Below are 17,418 nucleotides of genomic sequence, written 5' to 3'. Positions count from 1 at the left end.
GCTGGAGCATCCGTACCCATTGGGGGTGGCGTGGAGAGCCCTCCCTTCGATACGGGGCAGCTTCTAAATGGTTTCTCCTCTCCTTCGCCGAAGGGCAGCTCCTTTTAAATGCCTCCCTGCTGTGGGAGCAGCTCCTAAAGGCCCCCGGGGGTCGCTTCTGCTGCCTGTGCCACTTCTTTCTCTCTGAAGATGGACTGGGCCCCACATACACATACTTTGTGTTACAGTCATTGATGGACTCTATTTTTTTATTATTACTTGGACCTTGGTCGTTTTTATACTAGCAACGAAAAAATGTCTTGTTTTAATTTGTTTTTTTTGGGGTGTACGGGGTGGGAAGTGTCTGGCTGATCTGGAGTAAAAACTGGGGAGGGTTATGGGGGGAATTTCCTTTGTTGTAAGGACTCGATACCTGGCTACTACATTTTTTTTCTACAAAATCTACTCGGATCCCATGACTGAAATTAACATTTCTGTAAAGGAGGAAAAAAAATCGTTTTTACGTTTTTTATTTTTTAAATAAATCATTGTGTTCATTGACCTTTACATGTCTAATTTTTTTTCCTAGGATCCATTCCGTACGGTTTTAAGTCTTTTCTAGGTTTGAAGGAAGTGTTCGTCTGCTTTAAAATCTCTCTGTACTTAAGGGTAAATATTATATTCCTGGTAAAGGTCCTGATTGACTTTTTTGCTACTACCCTAAGTGGATTTATTGGTTTTCAAACACTCGGCAGAGAATTTGGTTTTTTGGTTTTTTTTTTTTTTTTGAAATGCTGATTTGTGGATGTGGTCTTTTTTTTTTTTTTTTTTTTTTTAAACTATCCGTTCTCACACAGTTTATGTGTATTCCACCATCTTGTACTAGGCAGTTTGACGTGCTGACATGGTTGGTCAATTTTTTTCTATAGGACTTTTCCATCAACGTATGTACTGTGTAGTTTGAAAGAACTAGTTTGTGTTAAGCATGTTCTTCATTCATATAAAATGTTCAGGATTTTTGAATGCTTACTTTCAAGTCCTCTTATCGTTTGTCTGTGTATGATTCCTTCCAGGAAAGGGTCGACGTTTGTCCCTTCTATTAAACGCATCCTTGTTTTCCTACTAGCCGGTTAACAGACTTTTCGCTCTGGACTGTTGTCCTCCGTTAAAGTTCCCTCGCAGCACCATCTACCGACAGGACGTCAGCCCCATGCTGCAGGCTTCCTTACAGCAGGAGGAAAATAGGTTCTAACAACCGTGCTAGACTTCTGACAGTTACTTTATGCCACTAGGTGACTGGTTTAGGATGCAATGACATCTGCATGTGAATAAAGATGGGCTCCGTGAGTACTGACTGGAAAAAAGGAAACGGATTTGCAATACCTGCCTCAGCACATAATTTTTAATATTTTTTTTTTAATTCTAGTAATTGCAACTGCCCACATTTCCAAAAGTGATAATCTAAAGCACGTGGGCAAGGTGCTGTGATAAATGAGCCAGCTATGTGTACCAGTAACAGGGGTGCCAGTTGTAAAGCAAAAATATCTGTGTAGTCTGCTTGATTAACAAATGTATATTTGTAGCCCTTTCACGCAATAGAATTAAAGTTTGTTGTTTATTAAAAAGCATAATGTTTTAGGGGAAAACTGCCTTCCTGCATAGAAATATAGAATAGCAACGTTTATGGATATGAAATAAAAATTTGAATTCCTTATGTGCTTCAGTGAGTATGTACGGTATGGGGCATGGAGTTAAAAACTACAAAGTTACTTTGACTTCAACTTTAAGCATTTAGTCTTTAATGCTGATGCTTTATGGGACTGCATCTGAAAAGCTGATTTTTTTTTTTTCCTTTGCTCTAGATATGCAAGATATTAGGCTTATAATTCCCAGGCATTCCAGGGGAAGGTTAAATGTCTAGGGCTCTGTGCTTCTGGGCTGAAGGATTTCTCATAATGTTTCAAGGTGGTGTCAGTCCAACCTGACACTGATTTTACTTGAAATGAGTAATTTTGTTGCTATTAAACCCAGCACCAGTGTAATTACCTATGTGAGCTTAAATAAACAGGACCACTTGGTATCAGGATGATTTAAGTCAAGAACTGAGTTTCTTCTTGATGGTGATAGTTTGTCTCAGTGAAACTGGTTCTCTTTAGCTTAACTTTGTAAACAGGTTCCATATAACTTATTTGCAATTGTATTGTGATTTATTGTTTTGTTTTGTTTTTTTTTAATCTCAAAAGCTTGTTGGCCTCTGTTGTGAACCAGTGTGTACCTGGTATGTTGTGAAAAGTGCAAGTCAGTTCAGAGAAGTATTTGTAAAACAGTGCAAGTACCAGCTCTTGTTGGCAGACAGCTTCAGGTGCTTGCTTTGATTTCACTTCACTGTGCTTGAAGTTTTTCACTTTACCAAGTTCTTTACTTTACCTTTGCACTTTAAAACCGTGTTGGACACTCATCCTTGAGCTTGTCTTGCAGCACAGCTTTCCTTCTGGTAGCTGAAATGAACTGCTGAGTTCTAGGTCTTGGGCTGGTTTGGACAGATGCATTAGTCCCTGGCTATGGTGAATTGCTTTAACCTTCTCAAGGGACAGCAAATTCTGTGATGTGGCTTATTTGGCTCAGGGAGGTAAAGATTTGTGCACCAACTATAGCTTTATGGTATTTTCATACGTTATGTGCCATGAGAGAATATCTTGATACCAGAGACAGATGTTTAGAAAAGTAGCTTCATGTGTGACATCTGACAGCTTGGCTAAGATACAGCTTGATTCTGAGGCTTGTGCTGGAACCTGCTGTTTGTTTAGCTGCATGATCACCCTCCTGTAGGGCTCCTGTCTTCTAGAACAAACAGTAGATCGCAAAAATTGCACCTGTTATTAGGGAGTATGCTGCCTACTTTCTCTCTCAAAAGTTTGACATCTGTGTTCTTTGGGGAGTGTCTGGAGTAGGTGAGGCTTGCTCTACTCTGATCTCTTGTCTCTGGGGAGCAAGAACTTCCTTGTGACAGCACAGGTAATGTTTGAGAGGCTGATGTGAGCCCTTGTTTCCTGAGGGGCAGCAGTGCTAGGATGTACCATGGGATAGAGCAAGAGATACAAATCTGTGTTGGATGGCATTAGAGACACAGTGACGTAGAGGCTGTGTGCATAAAAAGCTGATTCTAGAACAGTTCCCAGTAGACAGAAGACATTTGTTGCTAATGCTTTGTTTAGGTATTTAATGATATTTAGTAATTTTTTGACCCCTGGGTGGATTTGTCTGCACAAAGGTGCTTAGGAAGAACTAAGTTGAAATCAAATACATAGCTGGTGTGTAAATAAGTTTGTGACTGCACAGCCACTGTAGGATGGTCATAGAGATAGCAATAAAGTCATTTCAGTTTGCTACTCCTTAGCTTGTGGTTTATTTCTGAACTATGTCTTTGAAGTTAGCTCAATTTACTGGCTGTGTGAGATTATCTCATAGTGTAATGATCTGTTCAGGACTGAGTACTGGATTGTATTGGTTTCACCTGAGAACTAGGAAATGAGAGCAATTTGGTTTACTCCCAGCATGTAATAATTGAATGCAGTGATTTTCTTAAACCACAGGTCTTTTTGGTTTTGTAACCTGCACGAACAAAGCTCCCTAGAACAAAGCTGCTCAGAGACTGCAGCAACACAGCACAGCTCAGTGTGTTGGGATGTGCATGTGGTTTGTAATAGTAATGGGTATTGATGTCTACTCTTACCTGGGTTTGATTCTGCTTCTTATGTGACTTGTAAATTTTATTTGGCTAATAAAATTAGCCTGACATACACTTTTTTTATGATACTGATGACTAATGCATTAAGAAACAACGTGCTAGGCACTTGTTACCTGGAATGAGTTGACACTTGCACAAAGCAGCAGCAGTACCTCTCACTTGTTTGTTTTGACAGTAGGTGATGAAAAGGTAGTTTAGAACTGCAGGAATGGCTAAAGCGGCCTTGATTACAGCAGATCTTTGTGGGTGACTGCAGACCTGCAAAATAAAAGCTGTGCCTTACCCTGCAGGCTTGTTTTGTATCCTTAGGTGGATGATCTTTGCCCTCCAGAACTGAGCTTTCAGCTTGTCAGATACTTTGTGCATACAGACTGAAGTCAGTGAAGCCAAAGCATTTAAGATAGTTATAAATGTAATTTGAAGTTCTCATGATGGTGTTCTCCCTAGCCCCGACTTGGATCACTTCTGTAAAGCAAATTTTGCTTTCATTTAGCATTGAAAGACCTGAGCAGATAGTGCAGGTCCTAACAGTGGTTTATTATCCTGCCTTGCCAGCTGATACTATTGTGGCAATATAATGGCATTCCTCTTGCTGCTGAAAAGGGTCTGAGTGGTGCTAAGGACCCCAACTGCCCATTCAAGTCTGAAAGTAGCAGCTTCTTTTTTTTAGTACATACCTCAGAAGATTCTCTCTCAAAAGCAAAAGTTTGATTTAAAAATGTTGATTAAACATTAAAATGTTAATCTCTAACAAATTAAAACTGAAGGACACCCTTTAGTGCCCTTCACCCTAGTGAACAAAATCATGGTGCATTGTGTGAGAGCGGGATTTTGCTCCCACAGGGTGAGGTGATTGGGTTTTCCAATTCAAGGTAGCTTATCCAAGCCTCTGAAAAAGGATTTTTTGTCCTGCTGTAGCCATTACAGATGTGTTTATCATCAAGAGTTTGTACCATTGTTACATGGTATTTATTGTTACAGGCCTCTGCTTTCAAAGCTGTTTAATAGGAAGAAAGCATTTCCAATAAGTCTTTCAAACTATGCATCTGTATATAGCATCTTGGATTAATGTTAGGTCATTAAAAGTGTAACCCCCAGAGTTTCAGCCTCTCACCTTAGCCAGAGGTGCAGTTCACAAGGTAATGGATTATTCAGTATTTTTTCTGTAACTAATTCTGCGGTCTGGTGTATGCATCTCTTAAAGAGGAGTTTTCTGCTTGTTATTTTTGTATTTCTTAAGTGAATAAACCAGTAACATCTCTGCTTCACTTCAAAATGTGTTTCACTCTGCAAGCACACCGTGAGGAGGGGTTCTGAGCCAGCCTGAACGAGCAGTTTGCTTTTGTTGCTGGACTTTTCTCCAGCCTGCTGTTGAAGTATTACTGCTCTTCCTGGCATGTGTGTATAAGCACACACAAACATTACTCCTGCTTCCACTTACCTTTAATGAATATTCATTCACTCATTCTGTAATGTAAGTACTGCTGCTGACAGGTGTCAGGTGTGTGTGTCTTACAGCAAGAGAAAGGGCTTTCTGCTATATATCCTTTCCTAGGGATTGTCTTATCACTTACCTGTATGCTAGAACTTGCAAAGGGACTGGTGGAGCTGTGTGCCTTGCTCCTCCATGTTCCTTTGAGAAATCCTAGTTTTCCTGCCTTCTCTGCTCCCAGAGCTCTTGATTTTTGTTATGTATGAAGAGGAGGAAATGTATAGTCACTTTTGAACCAATACCTCTTGTTCATATCATTCTAAGAGTGTTTTCTCATATCTGTATTCCCCTTGAAGCATCAAACCCATCTTGTGGGGAAAACAGGTAGTGGGAACAGAGAGCAAGGGCTATTAAAGCTGTAACTCAGTGCAGAAGAGAGACATTCTTCAGATGCTTGTATTTCCTGTACTCTCTGCTGAACAGAGTGTACAGCTGAAAAGATGAAATGCTTCAGGTCTAGGTTGTGGCAAAAAAAAAAAAAATCCAAAAACAAACTGAAAAAAAAACCAATCTCCCAACCAAAACAAAGTAAAACTCAGGTTCTGCTAACTCTCCTTGGTTCAGCCTTTGCCAGTACAAGTCCTAAACTGAAAGCTGCAGCAGCATTTTCTTAAGTACTCTGAGATCTTGGTGTTGCTTTTATTTTTTTGTTTTTCTCAAAGTCTGTTGGGCAAAGCTGTGTTCTTGCCTACTGCTATGAGAGCAGCATCAGGCTTAGAGCACTGGCTATTCTCAGATTGTCAGCTACCCAAGTCACCAAAGCTCCTTAACTTTGAAAACGAGATGTCGAGCCCAGTCAGACTAATAATGCCATCTGTCCAAGGCATCTGGATATTAACCCTCTTAGGCTGATCATGCAGCTTCATTCCTGAATGCTTTCACAAATGGAAAATAGATTTGGAAAAAATAGCTCTCCTTCAGAAAGATAACTGATCTACACTATGTGGAGCTATGGATGAATTTGATACATATTCTGTTCATTACAGTGCTATAAAAACCTCTTTTTGAGGGTAATAAAGAATCAATGCCAATTTAAAAAGGGATTAAATTTCTGGCTGGACATGTGTCAAAGTACACGCTGAAGTACAAATCACTGATGAACATTGCAGAAAGGTTCCTTGGAAGAAGAATGAGCTGTTCAAGTGTTGCTTTAGGCCATGCAATTGCCAACTGGTTTTTACTGGGAATACTGGTTTGAATTGAAAAGCTTGCAAACCAAAAACGCTGTTAGACTGTAATCTAGTCAATATAAAAGGTGAACATCATCTCAGTCTCTTCTGTTTCTCTAACTTTTGTTGCTTTCTGTGGTTTTCACAGTGGATCACTTCTCTTTTGTAAGAAATTTTGCTTTTCACAAATTCCTGAAGGAAGCCTGAGTCTAGACACTGCAGACAGTTTGGGAAGAAGAAGGATCAGGAGTCCAGTCCCTATGTCCACATAGACTTGGATTAAGGTGTAACTGGATAAAATGCAGAGTCAGTGTTTGGGACTGGAGATTTATGCTCTTTTCACTTGTTCTCTTTCTCAGCTGATAAGTAATCTTGTTTTCTTCAGTGGGAAGCTTCCTCTCCCAGCCACACACCCTGATGAACAAATTACAACATGGGCAGGGCCCTGGAGGAGGCTGCTCTTACCTGGCTCTTGTGTAAAAGCACAGCATGGTCAGCTGTGTTTTTGAAACAGTTTACTCTGTTTCATTTTCCAGGTTCCCTGCCTCCTCCAAAGGGATGTCCTCTGGTTTCAGGCTCACTAACTGTTCCCTGGCTGGGCTGCAGAGTTGTAGAAGGTTTGCAATGCTCAATTCCCAGCTCTCACTGTGGGGTTATCTGGTACCTTTTCAGGCTTTACTAGTCTTTTAAGTTTATTGGGTTGCCAAAGTAATTCACTGTATGATTTCATTAGGGCTTGTTCAGTTGTTTTCTTTCCACCACTGCTGGAATAACGATGCTCCATTTACTGGACACAGTTCCCTTGAGTCCTGTCTGATTGCAAGTTCAGGACTTCTCCCCCTGAGACCACTGCTGGACTGGAGAATGGTGGTAGCTGTAATTGCTAATGCCTCTTGCATACAATAATTTAGCAAAGTGCATTCTGCAAGAGAAGTAATTCTGGCTTTCTACTGGTACTTTTGTTGAGATGTATCCCTGCACAAGAGAGATCCTAGGAGCACGGGGCAGGGTTTCAAGGCTTTGCAGGAAGCTTAGCTGGTGTGAATTGCCATGCCTTTTCCCTTTAAGCCCCCTGTCCATGGGTTTCTGCAATTTTAAGTCTAGGCAAATTGTTTTTTTTCCCCATGATTATACCATTTAGAAGTTGCTACTGGACCTTGCTTTTACTCACCAGCTGGAATCTGGGCTTCCGCTCTGTGGTATCAATGTCACACTTAAAGCCTCTCTGAGGCATGAGATTGGTGATGAATCAGCAGCACGTGTTCTGCAAGTGTTCCTCTGGGTTCCTGTGTTGCTAGTGGCAATGGGGAGCTCTCATTTTCTGTCTGCTGGGGAGCCAGCTGAGAGGAAGTTGAGAAACATTGCCTATGGAAGGAAGACTGGGCAGGAAGAGCTGGGCTTGTTCTATTGCTGGTGCTGCTCTAGGCCAAAAGTGTTGCCATGAGTTGGTGCCACACATTCCCTAATGCCTTCTCAAAGCATGTTTCCTTTCTCCCTCACAGGGTACACTTCTTCATGGAGAGAGGATGGGAAAGCTGAGCCCTGAAAAGGACACCACAAAAGTCCAGTAAGTGAACAGAAACCCGAGCTGAGCCCCTGACATACAGTTCCCACTCTGAATATGCTATGGAGATTGGGCAGAAAAAGCTCTCTGCCAACAAAATACCAAGCAGGCTGGTGAAGGACAATCTGTTATCTGTGAGGAATCTGTGCTGCAGGAGACAGCTTTTTGTGCTCAGGTAAAATAACGTGCCTGCAGAAACTATCTTGCTTGCATTTCAGTGTGTGGCAGCTGTGTGACTTGCTGCTTCCTGCTAATGTTGCAGCACCTTGTGTTGTGGTACTGTGGTGGTGGACTGCATCTCTTGGCTTTTGCAAAGAACAAAAATGGAAATGTTTTAAAAGATTTCAAGAAGAGAGTGAGGCAGTGAGTGTGCAGGGAGTAAGAATAAAGAGACTTAGGTCAGGACAGTGAGATCCTCAACGAGAATAGGTTTGCTTATGCTGGTTTCAGTTATGGTACACAAATGTTAATGAAACCATGAAATGACTTTATGAAGTGTATGAATAGTTTCCCCTTATAACAGTATGAGTGGAAGCATTAAGGGTTTTATATATATATATATAGATAGATATAAAGCCAAAGAATCCCATTGCCATGTTATCTTAACACTGAATCAAAAATTTTGAGGGGAAAAAAACCCACACATTTTGGCCCGTAGCCTAAACTTCAGTAAGTGCAGAAGAGGGAGTCAAAACTGAGGACTCATGAGAGACTTGGTAGCATTTAGGCATCTGAATACTGGCCTCTGCCTTTCTGCATTGCCCACAACAGGGTTTTTTTCACAGCTTTCTTCGGGAATGTTATTTTTTCCTTTTCAGCACTTAATTCTCAACCATAAAATCTATCTGAAAATCTGCCAGACAGTTTCTGACAAATACCTACTAGGACTACAGAGCAGGAATTCTATGCTTCTGACATAGCTGACTGTGGGTGACATCAACTGCTTATGCCACAGGAAAGAGGAGGTGCAGGAGGAAACTTCCCATCTGGTCTGTTACTGCTGCATAGGATGAGCAGTAGGATGGTTTGCACCCCAGAAATCACAAGCCTGAGGGACTTGTTATCCTAAAGATGGTTGTGTTATGATTGCTATCGGAACAAATATAGTATTTTTATAGGAAAGATAATTTTTGTTAGGGATTAAAAGAAAACGTATTTCATAAACCCCAATTTTGCCGTCCTGAGACAGGCAGGCGTGTGAAGCTGGGACATCTACCAGCAGAGGGCGACAGTTCCAGAGGCTGTAGGTGCTTCTGGCCTCTGCAGCATCTCCATCCAGGGACCAGGATCCTGGCTAGGGGTGAGTGCTGGAGCAGATGTGCCAGCCTCTGTGCTTCACATGCTTCACAAACCGGGGCTTCCGTGGCAGTCTCTTATCTTTTAAACTTCAGCTAGTTCCTGCTCTGAGAAGGTCCCTGGCTAGAAGGTCTCCTAGAGCTTCCTTTTGAGCCTTGTGGTAACTTGGATCCCTGTGAGTTGCTGTAGTAGCTAAATCTTGGCTGCTGCTTCGGTTTGTTATATGAAAGTAGTATGATATGCTCTAAATTCCAGCCATGGTTTGGCAGAAAATACCTTCAGGATTTCTCTACCAAAGCACCTTGTGCTCTGAGTCCCTTGTGGACCAGCTAAGTACCACCTCCAAGTGACTGCAGTTAGGTGTCTTGGCTATCTCAGTGGCTATTTCAGTAGGTACCTTTGGCTATTTTTGATTTCATTAGTAGAACTGTTCCCAGAAAACATGTTCTACATGCAGCTCTATCTAAATTAATATTTGCTTCATTAAAATCATGGAATAAGTTTGGTTGGAATGGACTTCTGGAGGTCATCTAGTTCCAACACCCCTCAAAGCAGGGCCATCTTCTGTGTTAGAGTGGGTTGGACACTCAAAGACATGTATGTATAGATATATATAGATATATACACACACACTTAATGTATGCATTCATAGAAAGGTGTATGTTTATGTGTAAACCCATATACATTTATCTAACTAGATATATCTTTTAAAGAAGAGAATGAAAAATAATGTAGGCTGAGGAGATGCAGCCTTGGAAGGAAGCTTCCTTGAAGGCAGTGTTTTATTTTTGCAATTTTCCCCAGCTCTCAATGTAGAAGCCAACTTTTAGAGAAAGATGATTAATAATTTGGTGGAGGGAATTATGTAACTAAAAAAGAAAGCTCCTAAAGATAGTAAATCGTTTATGATACAGATGCCTGGAACCTATGTATTGGTGTATACTAGAAAAAAGTATATAGAGGGGAGATAAAGGGTTCCTGAACTGTTGTTTGCATTGTACTTAAGCTCTTCCAGTCTGCCTTGCAGAGCCAGCAAGGTTTTTTCCACCTTGAAGAAGTTTGCTTTCTGATGGGCTTTGGGGAGGGAGCTCCTTTTGGCTTCTCTGAGCTGTAGAGATTGACAGGGTGTTGTCCCAGGGTATAGGTGCTCTTCACAGAATTAAATTAATGGAAGCACTTTGTGCTTTACTTACACCTCAAGTTTAAATCAGCTGCCAGACTTTGGGCCAGGAGAGAGTCTTGGATCAGGTGGGCAGGGACTGTTTTTATTCCCTTAGTTCCTGGCATATTTGTTGAAGAAATTCCTTGCTGTGGTAGGGACATTGGCAGTGCTTTGATCTGATCTTTCCTGTGGCTCATTAGAATTGGGGGATTTGGTCTTTCATGGTAGATTTGAAGGTTATCACAGGAATCTAGAAAGGTTTTTGTGGGCCAAGGGGTGGTGGTGCTGGCTGTGACCCTTCCTGCTCTGAGCATAGTTTAGGTTTGGTTGGTGTTGGAAGGTAGGAATTTAGGCTTCATCAGGACTAGCAATTTTTGAAACAGGCTGGGAAAATTCCACCCATAGGTGTTGCAGCTTTTGCTTTTTCAAGATACTGATCTTTGCACTTAAAAACAAGCAAGAAATTTTTGTGTTAGGGTTGTAACTACCAAGTCAGGTTTATTTTGCAAGGCTGCTGTAAAGATAATCTCTGGTTACTGGAACATGCTTTTGTCCTGTTCCAGCAAGGACTATTCATTGGTTTGCTCATCTGTCACTGGGATTTACCTTTCCATGCTTGCTAGAGGTGTTTTAAGAGTCCAGAGGTTACATGTGCTGGTGGGACAAAGCATGTAAGAAGGTATTGCTGATTTGATTCAACCTAGGGGCCTAGTTCCTAGGCTGACTGGAGTGAAACGTAGATTTTTATGGTAAAAGCCTAAAATTTTGTTATTCAAAAAGTGGGCATTAATAAAGATACAGCAATTTCAGGACCTGCTCTTGTATCTGGACTTTTTATGGTTACTGAGGGACTCACTCACTGGAAACAAGTTCTAGCCCTTGTTTCCTGGGTAAATTCGACTATTTTTAGCATAGTTACTTTTTTCTCTGGTTTGAAATCTTGTATCTTGCAGTGTTGCCCATTGTGCAACAAGAGTGTAAGACTGACTGGATGCTGGGGGGAGTATTTGAGGAACTGAATATCCTAATGATAGTTTAACAGGCTTTTCAAATGGAAAATGCAGGAATTTAGCCTGGATCCTGTGCAAGGTTTGACTCCATGTTTTTTTCTGCATTTCTTCTGTTTGTGGGGAGGCTGCCAAATGGTGTTTAAACAGCAGGACTCTTGACTTGCCATCCCCCTGAGACTTTGATGAAGTCCTTTAACTTCCAGGTGTGTTAAGTTTTCTTATCTGAAGCGAGGAGGTGATGATTCTCAGCAAGCTTCTGAAACCCTCCCATGGAAGGTGCAGTAGCATCTGTTCAATCCTCATTGCTGGTATGTTTTAAAAGGTGTTTGTTACTTCAGAGGAGGATGTGGTTTGAGGAGAAATGTGGAAGAGTGAGGTAATTTTATTTACAAAATATATGGTATGGTATCTTGCAAGAGAAATAGCTTCATGCTTATATTTCTCTTTGCATAAGAACATTCTGTGAATCGAAGAGGGATGAAGAAAGCAAATGTTTCTTGTCTTCAATATAATTAATCTCTAGGGCCTCATTGCTGGACAGCAAGACTGAGAAAATCTTTTAATGAAATGAGAAACTCCTCAGATTTATGTGAAATCCCTGCATTTGTATCAACTGGAATAAAAAATGGCAAATGTGGTTTAGTGCAGTGCTTCAGGATAAACAGCACCTGTGGTTTGAGGATCCATAAAGCCCTGTGCAGCAGGTCTTTGGCCTGATGGATTGCATAGAAGGACAGCAAGATCTTTTATCAAGTAGGGAACTGGAAGCTAGATCGTGCTTTTTGCAGAGGAAGTGGGGGGACCCAGACGTGTTGGGACTTTGCTCAGGTGTGAGCATCACCAGCCCTCTCCTGCTGCTGCCCTGTGCACGGGCTTGACCTCATGGTCAATACTGGGGAGTTTCAGTCCGGTAAAACTTTTCTTTAGCACTTCGGTTGGACGGACTCTGGCAGTTACGGCTTCTCAGCTCCTCCACCACCTCCCCAGAGGCCAGCGGTGGCTGCAGCGGCGCTGGCAGAAGCGCTGCCATCAACAGCCGGCTGAGGGACCCGTGGGTCTTGGGGACACCGGAGCTGCACCCCGCGGGTGCCTCCGCCTCTCCCGGTTCCCTCTCGCCACTACCCCTCCCCCCGTTAGTACAGCTCGGGGCTGGCCGTCGACCTCTTTAGCTCCTCGCTGCCGTAGTCGCGGGTCGTGCCAGTGGCGCTGGCCGGAGCCCGGGCCAGGAGGCGGGGGACGGCGGGGGCCGGGCGGTGCGGAGCGGCGGGGCCGCCCTCCACAGCTGCCGTTGCCCGGCGACGATCGCAAGCTCGCCGGGGGAGGAGGCTGAGAGGAGGAGGAGGCGGTGCGGGCTGCGGCGGCGGCAGTCTCTGCGGCGGGGCGCGCTGGGGACGCAGCGCTCCGCTCCCGCAGGAAGCGGCCCGGGGCGGGGGCGGCCGCTCGCAGCCATGCCGGGCCCGGGGCGCTGAGCCTGCCCTGCCGCCCGCCCCGGTCCCCCCCCATCTCCGGTTCCCTCCGTGCCGCACAATGGAGGAGGAGAGGTAGGTACCGCCGCAGAGCCTTTGTGTCTGCCCCGGCGCCGCCGCGGCTTGGCGGGATACGAGGATGGGGCGGGGGGGGGGGGGGGGGGGGGGGGTGTGGTTGGGAAGGCGGAACGGGCAGTGCCTGCCCGGGAGGGATGCGAGGTGGAGGATGCCGAGACCCGGTGCCGGGGGATACTGTTCTCCGGGGAACTCTCGGCGGCTGTGCGCAGGCATGCAGGACGCGACTTGCGGGGATTCCCTCCCTGCCATCCCTTCCCATCCCTGCCTGCTTGCAGAAATCCCTTTTGCGCCGAGCGCCTGCCGTGTTAGCCTGGATGTTGCAATGTCATGGTGACAGCCTGCTTCGCCCCGTATGCCCAAACGGAAAGGAACAGCGTAGTGTGTCAGTAGGATGTGCTTTAGATACGGATAGCGAGGTGAGGTAGCTGCTCCAGTGGGTGTTTACCAAAATCGCTGGTGGAGGTGTTGGGCAGGAGAGGTGGGCTGGTGTGCTGCAGGGTCGCTCCATCAAAACGTGCCTCATGCTGGGCTTGTCTGCCTGCCTTCCTCGTATCTTGAACCTCCAGCAGCTTTGTCTTTCAGCTGAAGACGTACCAGCTGCTGCTTGTTGATCTTTTGAGTAGTGAATGAAAATCGGTAACGTCTGTGGAGCCTTTAGACATCGACTTACCTGCCTGTGTTTGGGGAAGCTGGGCACTATATGGGTGTTAGGGCAGGCAGGAGGGTATCCTGTGTCTATAAGCTGGGCTATAGATACTTTATTTCTTGCAAGGCAGCTATTTTGCCCCAAAACCTGAGTGCAGAAGTGCTTGCACAGTCGACCTCATGTCAACTGAACGTGAGGTTTTTGCTGCGCAGGGACTTCATAGATGCCCAAGAGATGTTTGGTGTTTCTGCTCTGCCCTCATTCTTCCTTCCGTTTGTTGTGGTGTCTTTTGCACACTAAAGCTCACTCATAGCACTTCAAACTAAACATGAAGCTGCTTTGGGATTTCTTTTTCAGTATTTAAAAAACCCACAACAAAACAGGATATGCTGAGTGCTTCCTTTTGTGCTGGTGACCTTGCAGGGAATGGGGGAACAGAGAGGGGGCTCGACCTGCTGGTAGCAGTAATCATCAGGGGTGGACAGAAGTTTTGTTTCAATATGATAACGTTGGAAAATTAAGCTGGGGTCAACCCCTAAATTCTGGAAGTTTTCCCTCCCTTGAGGGAAAAGCCTCACAACAGCCTGTGGGAGTTGCTTTTTAAGCCCTGAAGGGCGGGTTTCCACCCTTATGTGACTCAAGGGTTGCAATTGTTTGTGTATTTAATGTGCAAAACAAACTTTGAGCCCGACACATCTCTTTAAATTATGTGGTAAGGCTTCTGCTTCCCCTAAGGGTGTGAATGGCCACCTCCGGATATTAACCCAAGCGTTAATTAATTTCAAGTGCCATGAAATCTTAGCTTATCACGCTCAGTGCTAGCACATGGAATAGGTTTTTCTTTATATATGTATATATATGAAATTTATTCTAGCATTTGAGGAAGGGGAGTGGAGCTGTTTTGATACTCCAGACTGGGATCATCCTTGGCACTATTAATTATTACTGTTGTTTTTTTTTTTTGTGATTACCAGCAATGGTTTCATTTTTAGTGGAGGTTTTTTGGTGGGGCTAGAGAGCTGAAAAAGCCACTGGGAAAGTACCTGGACTGTTTTACCTCATACTTTTTTTCCATATTGTCTGTTTTTAGGGATTAAAGTACTGTCCCCACCAGCATGTTCTCTGCCCCTCAAAGTGAGCAATGATTACTCAAATTGCTCTTTGTATTTCTGCTTTTTGGTAAGAGGAAGGTGATCCTGAACTGGTTGTGGGCAGTAACGATGTGGGGTTTGACTCTTGGCAAGGAAAGCTGGAAATGTTCACCTGCTTTCTGGTTCAAAAGGGCAGGCAGTGTGGGACTGTGCTGAGGCTGCTGTGCCTGCTCTGAGCAAGTCCTAGGAAGAGATGTTAAAAAACGACCTTGGTGGGTGAGCACCGTGGGCTGGTTCTGTTCCTGTTTCTGTACTTTTGCTCCACATTTCAACTCCAATCTGTGTCATGCAGATTAGGCCTTGAATTTTACACTTGCGCCTTTCATGACAGCAGAATTCCCTCTGGTTTTTAATTTTACTGCTTTTTCCGTTTTTGTAGTCAGTGAGGAACATGCTGGTGGTGCTTGCATCACCTCTGCCTCTGGTCCCAAGCCTGCCTGGACTCAAATATCCTGATAACTTGCACATCCAAGTTGTTCAGTGGTATCATGTGCCCAGGGCATTGCATGTGGTTAGAAGCAGCCAAGGGCAAGGGGGATTTAACATGAAACCTTCACATCTGGCAACAAATTGTTTCAGAATTTTGATTTTCTCTTGCTATGCTGATAGAGAAATGCTATGCTTTATGGAGAAGTGATAGTTGGGCATGGCTCTCTGGTTCTGAATTTGGAAGATGTGTTTGAGTTTGAATAGGAAAATAACCTCAGAATGTTAAGAGTTTTTTTGGTTAAGGAATTAAAGCACCTGTAATTTTAGCTTTATCTTTGAGTGAGGGTAGTTTCTTCCTAGTATGAGTTTGAGAAATACAGTATTTGCCTTTGAAAGCAAGTGGTATTGTCATATTTGAGTTATTTTATGTCATTTCCATTACTGTCAGCAAAGCCTTTCCTTCTTGGTAGTTCCAGAAGTCTGTTTTTCCCCTGAGGTCTCCTTTGGTATGAATATCCTTTTGGGGTCTGTTGTATACCAGTTGTGTGGGATTGTTTTTTGTTTTTTTTTTTTTGTTTTTTTTCCTAAGTTAATGTCTCCATGTTGATGCAGGCACTGAAATAATTCAACAGAATAGGAAAATAATATTGCTATTAAAAAAAAAAAATCATTTCCATTCTGCTCTCTCCTGTATGCTTTAGTGATAATGTTTCTCTGCAATCCTCTCAAAATCCATCTCAATATTTGGATTCCTTCAGTCACATATTTTACTGTCATTGGATAAAGACAGACTCAGAAGTGGAGATTTTTACAAACGTGCCATCACACCCATGTCTTTTTCTCCCTGTGTCTGTCTGATTCAAGGAATAAATCTCTGGAACAAATATATTTGTGCCATGATTTTGACCATTGATGCTAAGAGGAAAATTATACCAGTTAAGTTTTTTTCATCTTTCTAAGCCTAAATTAATATTTTGGTTTCCTCTTAGCTTAGTAGAGGCATTTGAGTTTTGAACACTGCTAACTGTTGTCTATCAAATCTTTGGCATCTATCAGATTTTTAGATCAGAGCTATGTCAAAACTCCCAGAAACTAAAGATTAACATTTTGACAGTGATGAATGTCATGTATCCCACAAAGAAGCTCCACAGGCTTTGAAAATCTACAGTAGGCATGTCCCTTTGGGGTTAATGCAAGGTTGTGAAGTCCCCACAGAGGTGTTGAATTGCCTGTGCTGTAGGAGGGCAGGTTGCCAAGCCCTGTTGACTATGGCCAACCTTGAGGGCTGAAGCTCCATGGTATTATGGGACAAGCCCTAAGAGCAGACCTCAGTGTCTGGTGCAGAGGCAGGAGATGAGATCATTTCTCAGAGCCCCCCACCCAGTGGTGCACGGCACCATGAGATTGGAGTGGACATGTCTGGAGTCCCACCATCTCTCCAGTATGAGAGCCTGGTGCAGAGGGACCTTCGTGGTGCCCACATGTGGGCTGGGAGCCGAGCCTGGCAGCTGTTCTGCCAGAAACAGGAGCAGAAGCTGATCCTTCTTTTCTCTGACAGAGGGCACATCCAAGATCTCCCCCTCCTTTAGAGCACTCTTGGCTCCAGTGAGGCCAGTGGTAGAACTGATTGTGGCAGAGCTGGGATTTTTATTCCTGGGGTTTAGCAGCTCTCTGCACTGCAAAAATCTTGCCAGGGGACAGTTTTGCTCCGAGAAAAGCTTTTATTCTTTCATGTAATCTACAAAGACATCTGTAATTACTGCTGGTAACTAAGGCAACCCAACTTTATAGTTGATGCATGCATGCAGCAGAGCTGTGGGTTATGGCTTTTTAAAATACCTTTCTGTTGGTTGGTATGTGGCTCCACTCAGGCAGGAGCTGTGCTGGGAGCCCATGGGTAGCTTGAGCTGAGCCTTGCCAGTGGGGCTTGGAGAGGAGGAACATGGTGCAAACTGGTTGGGCTGGCTTGGCTGAGAACTCTCACATTAGAGTTTGTTTGTTCTGCTTGGGGACAGCGTTGAAAGGCCCCGCAGGAGGTGGCGGTGGGGTTGGTGCTCTCTGAAAGTAAGAGCCTCTTTGCTTATTGTAGGAGAACCCTGCTGTGTCCCTAACGAGGATGTTCATCTGGCCCAGGGAAATTAAATCATGTGTCCATTCGCTCGCTGCACAGCCTCAGATAGCCCAGGAATAGAACAAATTGCTGCTGGCAGCCAGCTTGCAAGTCCTGC

General features: G+C 43.8%; 1 protein-coding gene across 1 annotated transcript in view; it reads left to right on the top strand.

The window, feature by feature from the left end:
* The first annotated feature begins 12,947 nt into the window (after positions 1-12,947).
* The window catches only part of KLHL3 (kelch like family member 3), a 45,123-nt gene continuing 40,652 nt past the window's right edge, over positions 12,948-17,418 (top strand). Inside the window, exon 1 of the mRNA XM_054388927.1 lies at positions 12,948-12,961. Within this exon, the coding sequence (XP_054244902.1) occupies positions 12,948-12,961 (14 nt within the window). The remainder of the gene's footprint in view (positions 12,962-17,418) is intronic.

The sequence above is a fragment of the Indicator indicator genome, chromosome 18, assembly GCF_027791375.1.
Source record: "Indicator indicator isolate 239-I01 chromosome 18, UM_Iind_1.1, whole genome shotgun sequence".
In the NCBI taxonomy this organism is placed as follows: domain Eukaryota; kingdom Metazoa; phylum Chordata; class Aves; order Piciformes; family Indicatoridae; genus Indicator; species Indicator indicator.
The sequence above is the reverse complement of the archived record's forward strand: the minus strand, read 5'-3'. Positions and strand labels throughout refer to the sequence as shown.